Consider the following 21,284-nt stretch of genomic DNA (forward strand, 5'->3'; position numbering starts at 1 on the left):
TCTTAAAAAAAAGCAGCATGGCATGCCTACACGAAGAGAACTTAATGGGTAGAGGGAAGATGGGTGGTGGCTACTTGGCCATGGATGAAAGAATCCTACTCCCTCTTTGCCACATTTAAAATACATAGGCCTGGCAAACCACCTTATTAGTGTCTGTAGTACTTCTTCATGTAGGGTTTGTTCATGTCTTCATTATCAGTTAATACCAATAACGAGTTTAGTTAAGTGGGTCTGTCACTCCATTCAACATAAATTTTCCCCACGTGTCCATCGACTGATGAATGGATAAAGAAGATGTGGTGTATGTACACAACAGAATATTACTCAGCCATAAAAAGAATGAAATCTTGCCATTAGCAATGACACAGGTGGAACTAGACAGGATTATTCTAAGTGAGGTAAGTCAGTCAGAGCAAGACAAATACCATATGATTTCACTCATATGTGGAATTTAAAAAGCAAAACAAATGAGCAAAGGGAAAAAAGAAAACCGAGAGGCAAACCGAGAAACAGACTCTGAACTACAGAGGACACACTGATGGTGACCAGAGTGTAGGTGGGTGGGGGGATGGGGAAACGGGATGGGGATGAAGGAGCGCACCTGTCATGATGAACAGCAGGTGATGTATGGAAGTGTTGAATCCCTGTATTGTACACCAGAAACTAATACTACACTGTATGTTAACTAACTGGAATTTAAATAATAAAACAATTAAAAATTTTTTCAGGTGTTACCATCAGATATTTATTTACTTTGAAAATGGTTATATGGGGGCACCTGGGTGGCTCAGTTGGTTAAGCGACTGCCTTCGGCTCAGGTCATGATCCTGGAGTCCCGGGATCGAGTCCTGCATCGGGCTCCCGGCTCAGCGGGGAGTCTGCTTCTCCCTCTCCCGCTCCCCCCTCTTGTGCTCTCTCACTCTCTCTCTCTCTCAAATAAATAAATAAAATCTTAAAAAAAAAAAGAAAAAAAAAAGAAGATGGTTATATGGATAAAATGGTTCAGTAGACATTCAGAAAGTGAAGTATTGGTTCTTATTTATTGGAAGCTGAAGTTGAGGTCCAGAAAGGTCAAAGAACTTGACCGAGGTTAGGTACCTGAAGTCTCAAGTAATTAAACAGAGTGCCCTTCCATCACCGTGTCATATTCTCTCTTCTGATCATGGAGCCTCTGGAGGCCTTGACAAAGGTTCAGAGTTAGCCAAGTAATATGCTCTAAAGTGACAGCTAACTATTAAATAACAGAACATCAAAATAAGACAATTTTTATATAACACTTAAGGAAAGGCAATTAAGGCTAACTAAGACTCTGTGCTTACTGCTCATTTCTGTAGAAACCATCTGTCATTGCTGATCATATCCTGAAAGTGCAGAGGAGAATACGTACAAGCTGGCTTGCAGGTTTGGGGTCCCTTGCCTAGTTATTTTGCTAATTTAGATGATTGAAGACATTCTGCAGTGTTACTAAACTATTGCGTAAGGCAAGTGGTGATTAAAGAAAAATGTATAAATTGTATTATTTTCATCAAAATGGTGGGGTTAGAGGGTGCCAGCAGTTCATGTTAAAAGTTCCATATATGTTTGTTTTGGTAGGCCCATCTGCCTACTTTGCTTAGAAGGGCTTATTGTGGGTTTTCTTTTTCTTTTTTAAAGATTTTATTTATTTGCCAGAGAGAGAGCATGAGCAGAGAGAGGGGGCAGAGGGAGAAAAAGGCTCCCCGCGGAGCAGGGAGGCCCATGCGGGACTGTATCCGGGGACCCTGGGATCATGACCTGAGCCAAAGGCAGATGCTTCACCAGCTGAGCCACCCAGGTGCCCCAGAGTGTGGGTTTTCTTGACTGCCTTCCTGGCGCTCTACCGTCTGGGAAATATTTCCCAGACTGTTGTGCTGGTCCTGTGTTATTATTTTGGGTGGCTGAAATTCTGTTGTATTGACCGTCGAATGGTAGCCGTAGATGCGAGGTGAGTATGGTTCCGGGTTTGTCGGTAAATGTGGTTTCCTCACAATAGACACAGGAACCCGCAGAGTGAACAGATCCTTATTTGGAAGCCGCTGGTGTCTGATGAGTCGCAGGAAGCTGATGGTGGCTTTGTCGGACTGCCTCAACCTGTCTCGCTTCTCCGTCCTGCCGTGGCAGATGAGCTCAGAGTTGGCGCCCAGCACACCTGTTCGCTCCCCTTCGTGGCTTTTCTCCCACCGCCCAGGCTGACAGTTATAAGTGAGGGGGGCAGTCCTGCCAGTGTTTTCAAACAGGGTACAAGAAAGAGCACTTCTTGACGTCTGACATGTGGTAGTTTCACTGAAAACAGTATTTGCTGAGGAGTATCAATTTAAACAAAACAGGAATATGAGAAAACCAGCAGTCATCTTTTGAAGAGACTGGATTCTGTCTGGCTCTTCTGGGTAAATAAATGAATTCTGATTCTACGTAAGGATCTCAGACTGTGAAAGAATATGTAAAGTTGCTGGATCCTTTACTCTCTGATCTCACTGTGCTTAAAAATATTCCAGGTAATTCTGACGGAAGTGGTTAAAGGACTGCATTTTGAATAACATTTGCCTCTGAATTCCTCAGCTTTTTTTTTTTTTTTTAATTTGGTCATAGTTCTGCCCCTTTTTTCCTTTTCTCTTCTTTTTTGAGGATTTTTTTTAAGAGAGAGGGAGCAGAGGGAGAGGGAGACAAGCAGACTCTGCTGAGCACAGAGCCCAACACGGATCTCAGTCTCACGACCCCGAGATCACATCATGAGCCGAAACCCAGAGTCGGCCGCCCAACCAGCTCAGCCACCCAGGCGCCCCTCTTTTTTTTAAGGTGACTCTTAAGGGAGCTTGGTTGACCTTCTAATTTAGAATCCAGAGACTTGTTCTTTTAACACAACTGTGAATCTCAGTATGTACGGTGACATCTTGTCATTGTATTATGAAATAAGAAGGATACAGATATACTTCTTTTGAACTCTTGGGGAGAATGTTTTCAGTCATTGTGGTGTTATGAATAGAATGTCACAGGCCGTAACTACGATAAAAGCCGTCTGGGATCAGGATTCAGAGAACTTTCTGTTTGTTTCAGGAAGCGCCCCCTTGAGTTTCAGCATTATTCTCATGACTGACTGCACCTTCCTCACCCCTTCCCTGAGGAGTAAGCTTTTCCAAGGGGAGACGCATTGAACATGTCACTCCTACGTGGCAACATGGCTAAGTCCTGGGGGTTTTTTTTGTTATTTTTGTTTTTTTGAGAGAGTGCACGAGATGAGGTAGGGTCAGAGGGAGAAGCAGACTCCCCGCCAAGCAGGGAGCCCGATGCGGGACTCGATCCCGGGACTCCAGGATCATGACCTGAGCCGAAGGCAGCCGCCCAACCAACTGAGCCACCCAGGCGCCCATGGCTAAGTCTTGTTTAAGTTGATTTCATACTTGTGAGCAAATGCTAATTTTATTTAACCTAAGGGCATGGGGTCAGATTAGAGTGGTGTACAATTTGTAGAGTAAAATCAGTTGTCATGTTTGCTTTTATGTGTTTTTGCCCATACTTGTTCATATTTTAGTCCAATTTTAATAGTCTCTAGTGATAGCTCACTTAATTAATTTTCAATTTAAGGTTCTGATTTCCAGTCATATAAAAAGCATGTTATCCTGAGGGCAGAGTACGTAAGTCTTTTCATCCTTATCAGGAAGTTGTAGTATGTGCACATCTCTGAACTTTTAAGGGTTCTAAAACTAGTCCCTGGTAGATCTATACAATTATAAAAAGCATATGGTTGTGGCTTAGGAATTGTAGCTCATACAAGGATTAGGTTGAACACAATGTGTCATTGTTCCTAGAACCAATTAAGCTTGTAGGTTTAGCTAGCTTGGGAACAGCCTCTAGCATGTGACTCTATAAATAACACTTGCACAACAAACATGGGCTTGATAAGTGAGCAGTAAATCCGGGCTGGCTGCCCACTCTTCTAACTTTTAAAACCAGTCCTGCCATCATCGTGTTTTGAGGGCCTGAGAGCAGTTACAGAACTTTTAAAATTAAAATGTTCCTCATGTCTATTTTGTACTATTCCTGGTTTTCCAGTTTAAATCTTACTTTTGTTGTTTCCTAAAAGTCAACTTTTCTTAATTAAAAGAATCCTTTAGTTTGACTACTTGGCTTTTCATTAGATTTTAGGTTTTATAGTCTTACACATCTGTAAGTACGAATTGTCTTACTTTCTTTAGGAATAATGGTGATTTGTTTGCTCAGATGTCTCTAACATAGAAGCAGAACACACTTCTGTCATTTCATTTTTGTTTACCTTTATTGGGAAGAATTAGCAATTTTTTTTTTTTTTTAATGAGACTGGTCATTTTGTTTCAACACTTTTTTTTTTTTTTTAACTTTTATTTATTAAGGAATCTCTACCTCCAGTGTGGGGCTTGAACTCACAGTCCTGAGATCAAGAGTTGCATGCTCTGCTCACTGAGCCAGCCGGGCACCCCGGAGAAATTAAGAATTTCTATCCCCTCCCATAAGCCTGTGCAGCAAAGATAATTTCACAAAGATGCATTTTATCGAGGGTTACTGTAAGCAGGTCACTTGTGCTGAATGTTTTGGTTTTCCCCTATTGCAACACGATGAAGAAGGTCTGAAAGGTGTTTTAGGAGATTAAACACTTGTCAGGTGTATTTTTAGAAAGTTTTCTGTTCATATAGTTTATTAATTACGTTGTTAAATTCTTACAACTGATTTGTGGCATCAGATGTCACAGAATCTTGGCAGAGTTGGAAAGAACCAGTTTAGTAGGTAGCTCTGGGCAGGTACAAACAGCTTAATAAGACTACACTGCTGGGGGCACCTGGGCCGCTCAGTTGTTTGAGCATCTGCCTTCGTCTCGGGTCCTGTGCCGGACTCCCAGCTCAGCGGCGAGTCTGCTTCTCCCTCTCCCTCTCCCTCTGCCCCGCCCCCACCCCACTCTTCGTGCTCTCTTCTCCTCCTCTCTCCTCTCAAATAAATAAATAAAATCTTAAAAAAGACTACACTGCTGGGATTTTGTGAAAGGTGGGTTTTACTGGTTTAGAAGAAAAACATTTCAAAAGTGGATTACGGAAGGAGGTGAACAGTCATAGGATATGGTTAGTTCATAGCAGCCTCACAAGGCGTATGTTGAGTTGGTAACTAAAAATACCAAGGGGGTATTACTATCGATAAAGTGATTATCCAAAAAGGATATACTGTTAACAGATTTCCCAACAAAACTAAATGTAGTTAATTGCCCTGCAGAAAATGTTGGCATATAATTAAAATTGTACAAAATATACTTGATGTATGAAGTGGAGTTTTACGTGTAAATGTGACTTTTGCCTACAGGAATGTCTGGTAGGACATTCTAAAGTTGTTGAAGCCTGCACTGCAGGAAATCAAGCATCCAGCACCCTCCCCCATTAAATGTTTGCAGGAGGACTGTGATAACCAAAAATGCCTCCCCCAGCCCCGTTTCTAAATTGAGAACCATTGCTCTAAATAAAAATGTCGGTAATTACCAACTCAGTTGTTGAAAGTCCGCAGTGCGTTTTGCGGTGTTTTGTTTTTGTTTGTTTGTTTGTTTTTTAAAGATTTTATTTATTTGACAGAGCACAAGCAGAGAGAGAGAGAGGGAGAAGCAGGTTCCCTACTGAGCAAGGAGCCCGATATGGGACTCGATCCCAGGACCCTGGGATCATGACCTGGGCTTAACGCTTAACCGACTGAGCCACCCAGGCGTCCCACTGTATTTTGTTTTTAAAGACATGGAGTGGAGAAGACCATGGCCAGTGGCGTATGTAACATGCAGGATCGCAGGGTCGTGAGATCGAGCCCCAAGCGGAGTCTGCTTGAGATTCTCCCTCTCCCCCATCCTCCCCTAAAAAAAAAAAAAAAAGAAAAACTCATCAGTATTTTTTTTTATAACTGTAAAACTTGTTTCCCATTACGTTGCTTAGGGTCCCTTGTAAGGATTATGGATTCAGTGTTTGATAATACAGCATAGAACCAAGAACTTGAAGAGCGTCTTAGAAGTTGCTGGAATGGGCGCCTGGGTGGCTCAGTTGGTTAAGAAGTTGCTGGAATGGGCTTTGCTAGTGCCTAAGAAATGTTGCCCTTTCTCCCCCCTTCTTTTGCCTTGGGTTCTGTCAACAGACTTGAGTCTCTCGTAGTTTATGTGAAAGAATAATTGTCGGAAGAGATTTTCAGCAGTGAATGTTCTGAGCCATCTGGTTACATGGCTGACGTTTCTTTTAGTCCCAGATGTCTTTGCTGCTCCTGTCCCAGGAGCCCAGACGCCTCCACGTGCGTGGCTCCTTTTCTCGTTCCTCCCTCCTCTCAGCTGAGAGCTCTGTGTGCATTGAGCTAATGGTGCAGAGATGTCATCATTTCTGTCTCCTTCGAGACCTGCCGTTTCGCTTCACACGACTGTTCTCTCCACGTCTTCTTGACTTGGCCATCCCTCACCAAGATTTCCTGTCCTCTGTACTGGACAAGCACAGGAATGAAGCCAGGAAGTAGATTTGAGGGCCTTTTGTGCGCCAGGTGCCAGAGTACCAGTTGGCTTTTACACAAATTGCTGTATTTAATCCTGGCAACGCCGGGAAGTACGTAAGTCGGTCATTCCCACTTACTGACGACGAGCACGTCTGACAAAATGACCTACCTGCACAACCCAGATTATCACTGTCAGAGCTGGGACTTGCATCCACGTCTCCTTCTTTTTCTTGCTGTTCTGCAGAGAAGCTTCTGAGAGGAGGCATTTGGGTCTTGAAAAGATTTGGTAAAATCAGGTGTTTTATAAAAGGCCAGTTGGGGAAAAGATGACCTGAAGTAGTCTCGAGAAACGTAGCAGATGTTTCCAAAGAATCAGATTCATATTGGGCTTATGGAGCTGTTGATTATATGGTGCCGATAACACTTGATTTGCATAAGGGATTTTGTAATGAGATCTGTGTTGTCCAAACCATTCTCTAGGATCCGCTTCCAAAGTGGGCTCACTACTCTTCAGAGAATGCATTTGTGTGTATGGGCCGTTGTGACGGTATTTGTTGATGTGAAGAGTAGAAAGCGCTACTTTTGGTAGGTTCTGAAAGATGATGTGACAGGAGTCTTTGAAACCCGCACTTAGACTCAACGAGAAGGCAATGCTAGTTAGGGAAGCAACTTGCACGTTACCGTATCTGTGTCTTAAGTCACACCAGTGCCAGAAATCTTGCTTCTCAATTAAGAAACAAAGTAGGAAAAGCAAAAACCAGCATACATTTTTAGAGTACAAACCACCAATTTAAAGGAAGAGAAACAGTTAGCATAATAGCCCCATAACCAATTTACGTCTTTACCAGTGTCAGCAATTAACCGATCACTAACATTCTCTAACGATTGTATGTACGTTTTCTGTAGTAAAGACAGCTTTCTGTTCTGATGGGGGAGCTCATTTGCTAGTCCTGGATTAGTCTTAATAGTTGATGAATTGGAAAAGAAAGCATTTAAAAGGATTCTGAGTCTCTTTTTTAATTACATTCTTTGAAGAAATTCTATTCTGCTAGAGTGGCAGTTGAGCATTTCAGAAAATCCTTTTCTACTTCGAGACCATAAGATGGGTGAAAAGAGCATGGAGCTGTCAGCCGGGCCTTGCTGCTCCCTCGCAGTGGGACTGGAGGCCGCCTCTCGGTTCTCCTGAGCCCCCGTGCCCCGTTTGTTGGGTAGGATTGTTCTGAGCAGTGAATGAGAGCCGTTGGGGAAGGGTCCGCTCTTCAGGAGCGAGCTCTTGACTGCGCCCCCCAGGTCCTCCCATGCTGCCGCTGGCCCGGGAAGAGCCGCAACAGCCTGCGGGACGTCCGCGGGGGTTGGCCGCTTGGTTGCGGGCGGGATGCCCAGGGTTTCCGTGGGGAGACGGCATGTGTATCTCACGTGTGGGGAAGTGTCTGTGGGACGGTTCTTTCTTTCTTTTTTTTTTCCTCAGTTATCTCTACAGCCACCGTGGGCCTGGAACTTAAAACCCTGAGACAGCAGTCACGCACCCTCCCACTGACCAGTCAGGTGCTCCTGTGGGACATGTCTTGACATTCAGACCTATCTATATAGAGGGTTTCTCCTCCCCTCTTCCCCTAGTGTCCAAGGGGTCTACGAGAGGTGATGTTTGTGTGTCATTGATCTCATCATCTGGAAGCCCTGGGAACTTCTCTCCACTACCACAGTCCTTTGTATTTGAGTGGGAGCGGTGCAAGGGAATGCTGGGATCCTGGGTTTTTGTGCTGGTGGAGTTGCAGAGATTTCTGTCTCCTTGTGCTTCATTTCTGCAAGGGTTAGAGGAGGGGAGGGGGCGATGGAAAGGTTAGTCTTAAGAAATCTAAATAACACCCCAAATGCTCTCACATCATAAGAGGAAGTCTCATGGAGGACAAGGTGCAGATTTTGCATCAGTTCTGAGTTAAAACCCAGCTCTGCTACGTACTGGTCATCGGACCTGGACATATCCCTTCGTCTTAATACATTGTAGGTTGTGTTGTTGTTTGAGTGTTTTGTGTTTTTTTTTTTTTTTCCTTTTTTTTCCTGGAGTCCTGAAACAATGGCATAACATCATCCTCCCTGTTGAACGATGGTCCTGGGGAGGTGAGAGTTTGGGGTCTCCCCATCGAAGCTGCAAGGAGCCTTTCATGTTCTTACGGTTTCCTCAGTAATTTTGAAGATGTGGCAGTGATATTGTTATTCTTTATAAGGTCAGAATCCTTGCATGTTCAAGGCCCGGGTTTGAGCTTTGTAAGACATACGTGTTATGGGAGAGTGTAAAGAACATAAAGCTCCTGAAATACACCACAGCCGCAGTTAACTTGGGGGACTATGCAGAAAGTCCATCGCTAATCGTTTACTTCAGGATTTCTGCCCCCTTTTTGGTTCTGTATACATTTTGCTAAGTCATCCAATATGTGAGACCAAATTCTGCAGTGTAAAATAAAAAAGACAAAAGCCAGTGGGAGAGGTGGCCCTGTGTACACAGGAGAGACCGCCGCCCGCCGTGGCCTTCTGGGAGTGTGGCCGCGTCTGTCTCACGGGTCATCGTCAGCCAGCTTCGGCTGCCCCACAGGACATTTATCTTGGTCCTAAAGCAGCTGCTTTTCTTTTCCAGAATAATAGCAAAGATTCATTTACGTATTTTGAAGGGGCTGTAGGATTTCACACTTCTTCTTTTCCTGTAGTAAGTTCAGTATCTGGACTGTTCTTAGGAACATGATAAACTGAATCTTTGTTTCTGTGCTGTCTTAACTATATACATTTTTAATTCTGAAAATACTTTTATGAGTTTTTCTTAATTTCATCTCCTTGGTTTATATATTTTGATTCTGTTATTTATAATTTGGCATTTTTAGAATTAGTATAGTTTATTTTTTTATTAACATGTATTATTTGTTTCAGAGGTACAGATCTGAGATTCAATAGTCTTATACAATTCACAGCGATCACCATAGCACATACCCTCCCCAGTGTCTATCACCCAGTCACCCCATCCCTCCCACCCCACCCCCCACTCCAGCAACCCTCAGTTTGTTTCCTGAGATTAAGAATTCCTCATATCAGTGAGGTCATATGATACATGTCTTTCTCTGATTGACTTATTTCGCTCAGCATAATACCCTCCAGTTCTATCCACGTCGTTGCAAATGACAAGATCTCATTCCTTTTGATGGCTGCATAATATTCCATTGTATATATATACCACATCTTCTTTATCCATTCATCTGTCGATGGACATCTTGGCTCTTTCCACAGTTTGGCTATTGTGGACATTGCTGCTATAAACATTGGGGTGCATGTGCCCCTTCGGATCCCTACATTTGTATATTTGGGGTAAATACCCAGCAGTGCAATTGCTGGATCATATGGTAGCTCTATTTTCAACTTTCTGAGGAACCTCCACACTGTTTTCCAGAGTGGCTGCACCAGCTTGCATTCCCACCAACAGTGTAGGAGGGTTCCCCTTTCTCCGCATCCCTGCCAACATCGGTCGTTTCCTGACTTGTTAACTTTAGCCATTCTGACTGGTGTGAGGTGGTATCTCATTGAGGTTTTGATTTGGATTTCCCTGACGCCGAGTGTTGTTGAGCACTTTTCCATGTGTCTGTTGGCCATTTGGATGTCTTCTTTGGAAAAATGTCGTTCATGTCTTCTGCCCATTTCTTGATTGGTAGAATTAGTATGGTTTGACAAAATTCCTTTCAGCCCTTTTTCAGGTTAGCATTTACATGAAGTCTTAATCACCCACGTTTTGGCCTAAGGCATTAAAATCACATACTCCTGGAGCACTGCTGGGGTCCAGCAGTCTCCCAGGTGCATCTCCCTCAAGAAGCTGATACTCTAGTGGTAATAGAAATTGTGTTTCGTAATATTCTGGCATCTTTTTTTTTTTTTTTTTTAAGATTTTATTTATTTTCTTGAGAGCAAGAGAGCTTAAGCAGGGGGAAACAGCAGAGGGAGAAGCAGGCTCCCCACCAAGCAGGGAGCCTGATGTGGGGACTCGATCCCAAGACCCCAGGATCATGACCTGAGCTGAAGGAAAATGCTTAACTGACTGAGCCAGCCAGGTGTCCCTATTCTGTCATCTTCTATTGAATCTTTAATACCCTTGGCTTTTTATTCTACCCTTGTAGTGTTTATGCAATATTTTTGTTATTCAGTATGTGTTACAAAGCATTTATAGTTTTGAGTGCTGTCCTTTCATAAATTCGTTTGTACATAAACTGTTTTCAAAATTCCTGGATACCACACACAGTCCTGTTGTGTCCTGGATATGGGACTTTGTACAAGTCCCTGAGTTTTCTTTTTTTTTTTTTCCCTAAGATTTATTGATTTATTTTAAAGAGGGGGGAGGGGCAAAGGGAGAGAATACTCAAGGAGATCCCCCGCTGCGCAGGGAGCCCCATGTGGGGCTCCATCTCCTGATCCTGAGATCATGACCTGAGCCAAAACCTGACTGTGCCACCCAGACGCCCAAGTGCCTGAACTTTCTATTTGCATAGTGGGGTTACCAATAAGACCAGCTTCATTAATCATCTTAATGTTTCTTAGGAGAATTGAAGTCCTCACACCAGAACTCATTCTGCTTTTACCAGCCAGTGAAATTCTTTGCTTCTGCTTCATCCACCTCCTATTCCAGTGGAAGCAATGTCTACATTCTGTTCCTTCCTACCCTCTGATGGAGGAGTCCAGCTTTTCAGGGATCCCTTAGCACATTTTCAGCTAACCTGTTTCTATTCACATTTAAACTTGCATTTCTTCATCTTAAAAAAAAAAGAAAGAAAAACTCCTTTGCATCTGGTTGCGGTTTTGCTTTCGTCCCTGAGCACACCTGCATTTGTCTGCTTCCTTACTTCCCTCCCGTTCACTGGACCCCTCATCACGCCGCCGAAGCTGCTGCTCCCGCTGAACCAGGGGTCTCCTTGTGCCAGTTCCAGTGGATCTGTCATCCTGACCTGTAATTTCATTTTTGGATGAAATCAGTAAGGATACAAGGACTTTTGAGAGAATGTTGGGTGTTTTTAGGGCAAAAAAGAAAAAAAGCTTTCTTTTCATTAATTCCTTGACATCTATTTATCAAACACTCTTCTAATCATTGAAGATATAGTAGTTAACAAAATGAGTAAAAGTCCCTATTTCTCTGGAGCTTTTGTTAGTTGGAGGAAACAGGCAAAAAAAGTAAAATAGGTCAGATAATGATAAAGGATTATCAGGAAAAAAAATTAAAAAGAGGGAGTGTAAATTTCGATAGGGTAGGTTTTAGGTGACATGGGTAGGGAAGGCTTTGCTGAGAATATGACATGAGAGCAAAGACCAGAGGAGGTGAGCAAAGGTACCACGAAATATCTAGGAGGAAAGCAGACCTTGCAAACTATTCATGTGGTCTCAGCAAGAATACTTCTTTGAGGTATGAAATGTTTTTATAAAGATTCTTGTTCTAATGATTAAAAGGAAGGCTGGATATTTTGGAGTGTATGTTTCACATTGACTTATTAGGATAAAACAGTATTTTTCATGATTTAATATTACAGAATAAGACAAATTCTAAGTTAATTTTATTTCACATTTTCTTTGGCATCTAAGTGATAGTTGGACAATTTAGATAATGACATCTTTATTCCTTAAAGAGCTATAGATGTTTTTTAAGTGAATGTGCCATTAGCTGAGGTAACTAGTACAGCTTTATGGGACTCTCAGCTAATTTACTGGGGTTTAACAGCTGTTTCAGGAAGAGGAATCTTAGCGTTTATATGCTTATGTAGCATTTCAGTAAAATAACTGATCTTCTGAGAGCAGTAAAACTATGTGTTCTCAGTATTCAAACCCTGATTTATTTCAAGGAGAAAGAAGCTCTAAGAACAGATGTACAGATTGGTGTCCCTATTCCGGAAGCCATCAGAATGGGGTCTTCCTCAGCCCTCAGGTGGAGCCCTACTCAGTTAAGAACGGATTAATATGATTTGTGGAATTGATTAGTTTTCAGAGAAACCCAGCTGTTGGGTATTTAGAAAACTGTCCACAGTCAGAATCTTGAACTCGCTTCCATTCTATCTCCCTCCTCTTCCGTACCCCTTACAGGTGAGGAGATTTTAGGAAGTACTAGACACAAGGAGTAGGCAGGGGCACATACCTTGAAATTTAAGAGCCAGTAGTAATCACTTGGCCATTTCCTCTCCTAGTTTCGTAACATTAAACAGGCAGTGGGAAACATTTCTCTAAATTTTGTTCTTGTGGATTGTAAGCTTCTTTCCAGTACGATTGTATTAATTACCATGTGTGTATCACTTGATATCTGTAAGTATGAGAATCTCTGCCTACCTAGAAAACATTATATGGTCTTATTTGTTTAGTGGCTCATAGGGAGGGTTGAAAGGGAAGAGGAATGGGCTCTTACTGGGTTTGATAAGGATCCGGTCTTCTGGAATGGGGTGCTTCCATGGCAGGACGGAAACAAGGTTTCACCTGCCTTGTCTGGGCCTGAGCGAATGCTCGTGCTCGTGCTTAGAAGCGTTTAACTGCTGGGAGAGTGTGCTGGTCAGTTACGGCTGGAGAGATTATATGCCTCACTATATAAATAAATCCTCTTGAGTATTTATAGTTGGTCTGCAGGAGCCTCGACTGGACAGGTCCCACTGCCATTCGGAGGCCTTCCATGTTCTCCTCCCCGTTTTCATCCCCGTTCTTCCTGCCTAGGAACTCAAATAATTCTCCTATTGCTAGTAGATAATACTTGAGGTTCAAACTATCCAGAGTGCAGTGATCCTTTCTTACTGTCTTACTGATGTGTTACATTCTAGTTCTATTTCAGAAAAGTTAACGATAGAGTGTCATTTCCCTACCATTGACAGGAGATGATTCAAGAAGAGAGAGCTCAGATTTGACATTTAAACAGCCATACAAAAAAAATGATGGGGGGGAGGGGACTTCTTAAAAATAACCCTGTTTTTGGCCCCACTCCCCCATTCAAAAGTAATGTTAGTTTATGATTGTTTAATAGTAGGAAAACCTAGCATAGCAAAGCAGAGTTCTGTAATTCTGCCATCTAGAAATAAACACTGTGGAAACATTTTGATGTCTGTCCTTCCCATGTTTTCAGCACACACACGTAGGCTCAAACCGTACATACTATTTTACAAACTACTTTAAAAAGCAGTATTACAAAAATAAATAGCAGTATTACAAATATTTTCCATGTATTTAAATATTCTTCTAAAATATTTTCAATAGCTGCATTGTAGTCCATCATACATTATGATATTTAATTGACCAATCCCTTTCATTAGATGTTAGTTGGCTTTCAGATTTTTGCCTTTATAAATTATACAGAGAGAACTTTGCATCAGTGTGTCAATACTTCTCTGGCTATTTCTTCAGGATAATTTCTTAAATAGTTTCACATATTTAGTGTTTTTAGTTTCTGTTTCACTGAAGCAAACTTTGCTGGAAGAAGAAAACTAATATTTCTGAATGATCCTCCGCCAGATTCTGTGCAAGATGCCTGGTAGTCTTAGAGTTCACAGAGTCTTCAACCCTTTTTATCCAGTTCTATAGATGAACAAATCGCTATGCATATGTAATAAGATATTTTGCTGTAAGGTAACAGTATGCAGTGTTTAACATTTAAATGTTTAGCAACTAACAAAGACCTTCCACGGTCACGAGATAGTGAAAACTTACAGATGAAGGTTTTAATTCTGTTTTGGCTTTGGAGTATATATTTATAATAAGACTTTTTCCTCCTTTTGTGTTTTACCTGAGGGACTTTTGATCTAAAAAGTATATGTTAATTGGCATTCTTAGCTCCCAGAGAAGATAGTGGGCGATTCCCTTGTGAATTTGGGGTTTCGATCATATGATTGCTGTCATGGATGATTAATTTATAAATCACCTTTTATCTGCAAATTAGAAGCAGATAGTAATAGTCCCTGGTGAAAATGGTTTCCCTTCCCTTAAAGTTGCAAGTGTGGTTTCTCAGATCTTGCTCGGACAGAATCTGGGAACTGAGAGTGGACCACGTGGTGCAGGGGTGAGGGAGGTGGGTGAGCGACCAGGCCTGACTGCATGGGAGAGCCATCGGCTCTGCTCTGGGAGGTGGGGCTGGGACTCCGGGGACCCCGATGTGTGTTGTCTCACGCAGTGGTTTGTTGTGTCTCAGTCACATCGATCAGACGACAACGTGGCAGGACCCCAGGAAGGCCATGCTGTCCCAGATGAGCGTCACGGCGCCCACCAGCCCCCCAGTGCAGCAGAGTCTGATGACCTCGGCCTCAGGTGAGTGAGACACTGTCGTCCCGGTATGCCAAGGAAGGCTTGTACACGAGCAGGAGTCTCTTGTACGGAAACTGGAGCCTGGATGACGGTTCATTTCTGTCTGGTTTTCTGTGGGAGGCCTACCTTTTCACATAAATGTGCTTTACCCAAGCCTTGTTTAGTCATTAATTCATAAAGGGGCTGCCAACTGCAAGCCAGCATTTTTAAAGTTTCACTTCTGAAGTCAGTATGGCGGGGTCCTCATTTGGTTCGTTTTGACAAGCTTGTGTTTGACTCTGCTGCTTTCTTTTGTCTTAAAGTTGGAGGTTTCTTTCTTCCCTCTGTGGTTTGGATGGGAAGCCAAGCTATGGTGTTCTTAACTACCATTTATCTACCTATCTATCTATGTATCTCTTTATTTTTATTTGTGGTTTTATTTATGATTTTATTTATGATTGAGAAAGAGTGAGCAAGAGAGAGAGCATGAGCTGGGGGAGAGGGACAGAAGGACAAGCAGGCTCCCTGCGGAGCAAGGACCCCGATGCGGGGCTCGACCCCAGGACCCTGGGATCATGACCTGAGCTGAAGGCAGACGCTTAACGACAGAGCCAGCCAGGCGCCCTCATAACTACCTTTTGAAGAGCATATTTATTCTGCCTTGAAAGTAACTGGAAGGTAGCAACGTATAAACCCCAAGCATCTTTATGAGGGTTAGTATTTGTTATTGAACACATTTCCACCCTTTTCACAGACAACAGACCTGCGTATGAATCTTTTTTCTTACTTGGCAGTGTTTTTAAACCTGCTGTTTTTCCTCATCTGTGTAATGCGGATTACAGTGCCCGTTACTAGAGAGTGGGAAATATTAAAGGAAATAAAAGAGTAAGTATAAAGCTTTTATTTACAGTTCTGGTGCAGAACAGGAATTCAGTAAAGGTTTAGTTACTTTTCTAGTCTGTTAGATACCTTTGTTCTGTGGGCCCCAGGCCATAGTGAACCCCATCGTGCCTCTTTGTGCACAGTACGGAGAGAGGCCCCTTCCTCTGGGAAGATGCAGCTCCAGCCGTGGCACCAGGGCTTGGAGCCTGGGGGCTGGATCTCTGAGCACTTGCCTGCGCCCCGTACTTCCCCTTTTGCTGGGTTCCCCGGTCCCGAGCACTGGTGGCAGCCACAGTAACAGGCAGCCCTGGGGCCTCGGTGTTTCTCCTCAGGGCTCCCAGCCTCCTTGTCCGGCACACCGACCGGCACAGCGTGGGCGGCCGCCCGGTGGATTTTCTCCAACAGCAGCCTTTGCAAAGGAGCTGCCAACGTGTGGGCGTGTGTACGATAGGTTCACAAAAGGGCTCCTTGCCTGGGAGAGCTCGCAGGGTTCATTATGTCCTCCTGCCCTCGGAGATGCTGCCGGTGCGTGGGGTTCTGCTCCTCTGTGACTCTCTGCTCTTGCCTTTGGTGGGCTGAACACTTGAATTCTAGAGAGTTAAGTGCTGAAAACAAAAATGACACGAGATCTAGGACTAAGCTGGTCTTGTCATGAACTTTCTTTATATAAACTCTTGAAAAAAAATTAATCACCTAAATCTTCCATTTTAGCTTATTTTAATAAGAATATATTTACTTACTTTCAGAATCTGTTTTATATGTGATATTTAAATCAAAAGTTTCAAGGCAAAATATTATGCAAGTATTGACTAATATTTTTACTTGATATCTAGGTTTTTTTTAATCATCAAATTTCCAAATAACAGTTGTGAAAGTTGCCTTGTATTTATAGTCCAAAGAAGATGATTCACATTATTCATTCTGTCACGCTCCACCTAAAACCATGCCTTGGAAACTAGTAATAAATAACTCATTAATTTAAGGTTTATTATGGAAGATTTACGCATTTTGCATCTAACAAGGTTGACTGTGATTCTTTTAGAACATTGGTGTTTTTTTCTTATTAAATTTTCTAATAGTAATGGCCTGAGGAAGTAAGGAGAATTTGTATTCAAATTTGTGTTTATTTTTTTTTAAGATTTTATTTATTTATTTGACAGAGAGACAGCAAGAGAGGGAACACAAGCAAGGGGAGTGGGAGAGGGAAAAGCAGACTTCCCGTCGAGCAGGGAGCCCGATGTGGGGCTCGATCCCAGGACCCCGGGATCATGACCTGAGCCGGAGGTAGACGCTTAATGACTCAGCCACCCAGGCACCCCTCAAATTTGTGTTTAAAATAAAAAGTATACATCAAATTGTTTTTAGTGGGTTTCAGAATATTTGTGTTTATATTTCCAGCTCTTTTATAAAGTATAAAATGTTTTATACACTGCATGTAAATTAGTAGGCATGCTTACTTGTAGTTGTGTTTAGTAAACAGAGGTGACATTGGCAGGGACAGTTGGAGTGGAGGGTATGGACAGACGTTTGGAGGTACAGCATCGGCCTGAAATGGGACAAGCCCCCAAGAGGGGTGTGGGCGTGTATCCGTGGTGGTAAGAGTGAGCCCTGTCAGGCATGCTGCTGGGGTCTGCTTGGACTCTGTCAGTTAATCCTCTCAGTGACTGTTGAAGTTCCTTGCTGGCTTTTGTGTTTTTTTGTTGCTTTGGTTTTTTTTTAAGATTTTTTTATTTATTTTACGAGGCAGAGGGAGAGGGAGAAGCAGACTCCCCACTGAGCAGGGAGCCCGATGCGGGACTTGATCCCAGGACCCTGAGATCATGACCTGACCCGAAGGCAGACACTTAACCGACTGAGCCACCCAGGCGCCCGAAGTTCCGTGCTGTTATTATCATTCTCACTTCCCATCTGAGAGAATTTAAGTAACTTTTCCAAAATCACACAGTTGGTCGGTGGTCGAAGCCAAGACTCAGTGCTTGGTAATGGGGCTCCTGAGCCCGACCTCTTACTATGCACGGGAACCGGGGTTAGGACAAGTGATAGAGAAGAGTCTCCAAGCCAACGGAGGGGACAGGACCTGTGAGTGCACAGGAGGCGCACTGGGGAGCTGCTTCTGCAGAAGGTGGGCGTGGGGGTGTTTGCTGAAGGAGGTTCTGTAGGTCATAAAATACACACTGCACCTTCCAGAGGAGGGGATACTGAAAGAGGACACTCGAGGTCATTGTCTTCAACGGGCTGGTTGGACAGAATGAGGTTAAGGTTAAGAAAGGAAGAGACAGATGTGGTAAAACCTAAGAAGTGTTTTTTTAACCCCAAACCAAAAACTGATCCTAAAAAGGAAAGGGAGTCACCAGCGTTTCAGAAAGAGAAATATTAAGGATATAAGGATACATGATCCTAGATCCTTAAGTGTGGATTACGGTGAGTCTGGTCCCCAGCACAGACCAGCACAGAGCGCTTGTGAGGCCTGCAGGCCTCTGAAACACGCACTCGAGTCTGGTCTTCCATTTCTTCCAGGTTAGCACACGCTCAAGAACAAACAGGACTTTGACAGGGTCCTGAAATGCTTTAGGATGAGTGTCGCGAGAACTGCAGCCTTGCTGTTCCTCACACTCACATAAAATGACAGCTCAGATGTCCCGTAGGAGGGTGTTGGGCCAAGGACTCCCCTTCCCTCTGACAGCACGGCAGAGTGTGGGGGCCGTGCTCTCTCCGGAGGGGGTTAGCACAGCCCAGTTTCTCAAACAGCTATCAGAGGATAGAACCTTCTCTCTCTCAGGGGTTCTCCATGAGAAAAGCCACAAACCCGAAGCTCATCTGTGCTTGGATAATAATCTTTTAGAGCCTGGAGACAGTGAGGAGCAAGGAGAATTGTGAGGGTATTTCAGTAAGTTTTGAGGGCGTTTACTGTAACAAAGCAGCAAATGGCTTCCGGCTAAAGCATGGTATTTACAGTTTTCACCCTGAAGGGAATGCCTTCGGAACCTGCTAATCTGAAACTTCAGATAAAAGAGGAAACCCGTGTGCCTCTTCTGAAGCCCTTCACTGGGTCAGTCATCCTAAATGCAACGTGATTCACGTTTTTATCGTTAATTATCTAAACAAGAACTTTCTATTTTGCTTTTTTTTTTTTAAAGAAAAGAATGAATCTAGCCCTGTGTTCTGGTCTGTTTCTAATCAGACCACTTCCTTAAAACACAGTCATTTTCTTTAGACTCTCAGACCTGTTTTCTGTCTAAATTTTTAATGGTTCACCGTATTGACTGGTCTTTTAAAATTCTAAGATTTTATGAAATCCTATTTCTTGCATTCAGTCTCATTCAGTTAACAAAGTGATCAGTTTACTTCTGTTTTTACAAGTCCTTTTTCAAAATATGACGTTGAAATGATGGATTTCATCACTACACTGCATACCCCTGGTTTGTAATTGGCCATCGATTAATATATATAATTGGGAAATCATGTATTTGTCAGTTAAATGGTACACCTGGAAAGGGTTCTAGAGGCATGACTTACTAGATTCTGTAAAACAGATTAATCTGTATCTTTAACTGTCCATTTAATTGGCAAATAAATGACAGGGAACCTTGTAAAAGGAATTTGAAAAGTGAGGAAAAGAGAACTAAGGGGCAACTCTTGGTTTCTTCGACTCAGGTCATGATCTTAGGGACCTGGAATCGAGCCTGAGCCCCGCGTTGCACTCAGCGGGGAGTCTGCTGGAGATTCTCTCTCTCCCTGCCCCTCCACCCGCCTCGTGCTCTCTTTAGATAGATAGATAAAATCTTAAAAAAAAAACTAGAAGGAAATTTGAGTAACTCAGTAATAGCTCTATTTTGTTTTACATGAAAATACATGATATGGACCTATACATAAGTGTATATAAACCCTGTCCTGTTACATTACTTGAGATGACGGGCGCCTGGCTGGCTCTGTCAGTGGAGTGAGCAACTCTTCATTTCGGGGTTGTGAGTTCCAACCCCGTGTTTCGGGTAGAGATTACTTTCTTTTTTCTTTTTTTAAATTTATTTGACAGAGAACACAGCAGAGGGAGGCTCTCCGTGGAGCAGGGAGCCTGATTCGGGACTCGATCCCAGGGCCCTGGGACCATGACCTGAGCCAAAGGCAGACATCTAACCAACTGAGCCACCTGAGCGCCCCTGGTAGAGCTTTCTTTTAAAAAGCTATTTAACTTACTTGAGATGATTGCCCTTTAGAAATTCTGTTAAGCGAGTTATGCTTAGAGCACATGAACAGCCCTTCGATGCCTGGTTGGGATCTGTATAAAATAGTCCCTACATACTGAGAGTTTGGCCAACATTAGTGACTGATGTGTTAGACATTAGGAAATACAGACTTGGGGAGAGAAAAGTGTGAAACTCCTCCTTTGACCAGCTTTATCTATGTGAAGATACTAATTTTTTGGTAGCGTTCGTTAACAGTGACCCGCAAGATAGCTGAATCTCAAAGCAGTAGAAAGTCAGGAAAGTATACTCTGATGATCCAGAGATAACTTGACTCCAAAGGGGTGCTAACCGTTTAGAACCATTAAAAATCATAAGCCTTGATTTAAATTAAGCAATAACCCAATTTTCTGCTTTTTAAAAACATATCTTTGGTAACGGTCCAAAGTCAAATGTCTTCTACAGGTGCATTTTAAAGGACTTGTTGTTTTTGTATTTTAAAGTGAGGCATTTATTTGGCTAATGTCCAAATCTAGCAGTGCAGCGCTTTCAGATCTCCCTGTTGATGAAAACCTGCGTGGAATTCCTGGGGAATCCGTCTTTTTGGGTGGAGCAGATGCTCTCTTGATCCTGGAAGATGATGCTCAGCACCTTCTCTCTGGTGGGGAAGACGTTCAGAGCGCGCGGGGTGAGGAGTGCCGAGCTGCCCCCCTGCCCACCCGCACTGTCCATGTGTGGGCACCACAAACCAGCCGGGGAGAGAGAGGGTTCCCCAGAAAAATGCCAGGTTGAGAGTGGATGGGAAATGGGAAAGGGACAGGTAAAAGCAAAAAATAAAAACCTTAAAAAGCAAGGAAAGGGTGAGGGCGGAGCTGACAACAGGTTTCAGAGCTGGTAATTCCTGCTTCCTGTGTTGTGGCCCACCGGCTTTGAATCTGCTTTTCACCTTTGGAGTGAACGGAGAGGGGCTGGGGAATAAGGGTTCAGGTTGGCTGGACGAGGGTTTGAACCCCAGCTCTGTCACTCCCTGCCTGTGAGACCGTGGACAAGCTTCAGGAGTTCCTGTGCCGCGTTCCTTCACTTGGGAAATGGGAGTAAGAGGATTAGCAGCGCTGAACTCCTGTAGATGGAAGGGGCCGCGATCCATCCGGGTGCCATGATGGGTGATCGGTGCGCAGTTACAGATTAACCGGGGTACACAGTGCTCGGTGCCTCCGGCGCATATAATAAGTAAATGTGATCTGATCCCGTAGTTTACATTTTACTCCGTTTATATTAACAAGTAGCCACTCTTCATTTAAAATAATTTTTTATCACCAAATACGGGTCATTGGCCCTTACCCAAGTCATGTGTTAACTTCTGGCATTTAGATTCTTAAAGATTCTCTGTTTGGTATGTATAGGTGGTAGACTATTAAATGTAAATATGGTTTTCTTCTTCTACATGAGTTAAATTTTTTTTCCAGA

The 21,284-nt window shown here is 43.2% G+C and overlaps 1 protein-coding gene across 6 annotated transcripts in view; it reads left to right on the forward strand.

The window, feature by feature from the left end:
- YAP1 (Yes1 associated transcriptional regulator) overlaps positions 1 to 21,284 on the forward strand; it is a 106,995-nt gene that overhangs the window by 32,538 nt on the left and 53,173 nt on the right. For all 6 annotated transcript variants that reach the window (XM_035008784.1, XM_035008789.1, XM_035008787.1 and 3 more), the window contains exon 2: positions 14,663 to 14,778. In XM_035008784.1, the coding sequence (XP_034864675.1) occupies positions 14,663 to 14,778 (116 nt within the window). The remainder of the gene's footprint in view (positions 1 to 14,662; positions 14,779 to 21,284) is intronic.

The sequence above is a fragment of the Mirounga leonina genome, unplaced genomic scaffold, assembly GCF_011800145.1.
Source record: "Mirounga leonina isolate KUSES-001 unplaced genomic scaffold, KU_Mleo_1.0 Mir_153, whole genome shotgun sequence".
Lineage (NCBI taxonomy): Eukaryota > Metazoa > Chordata > Mammalia > Carnivora > Phocidae > Mirounga > Mirounga leonina.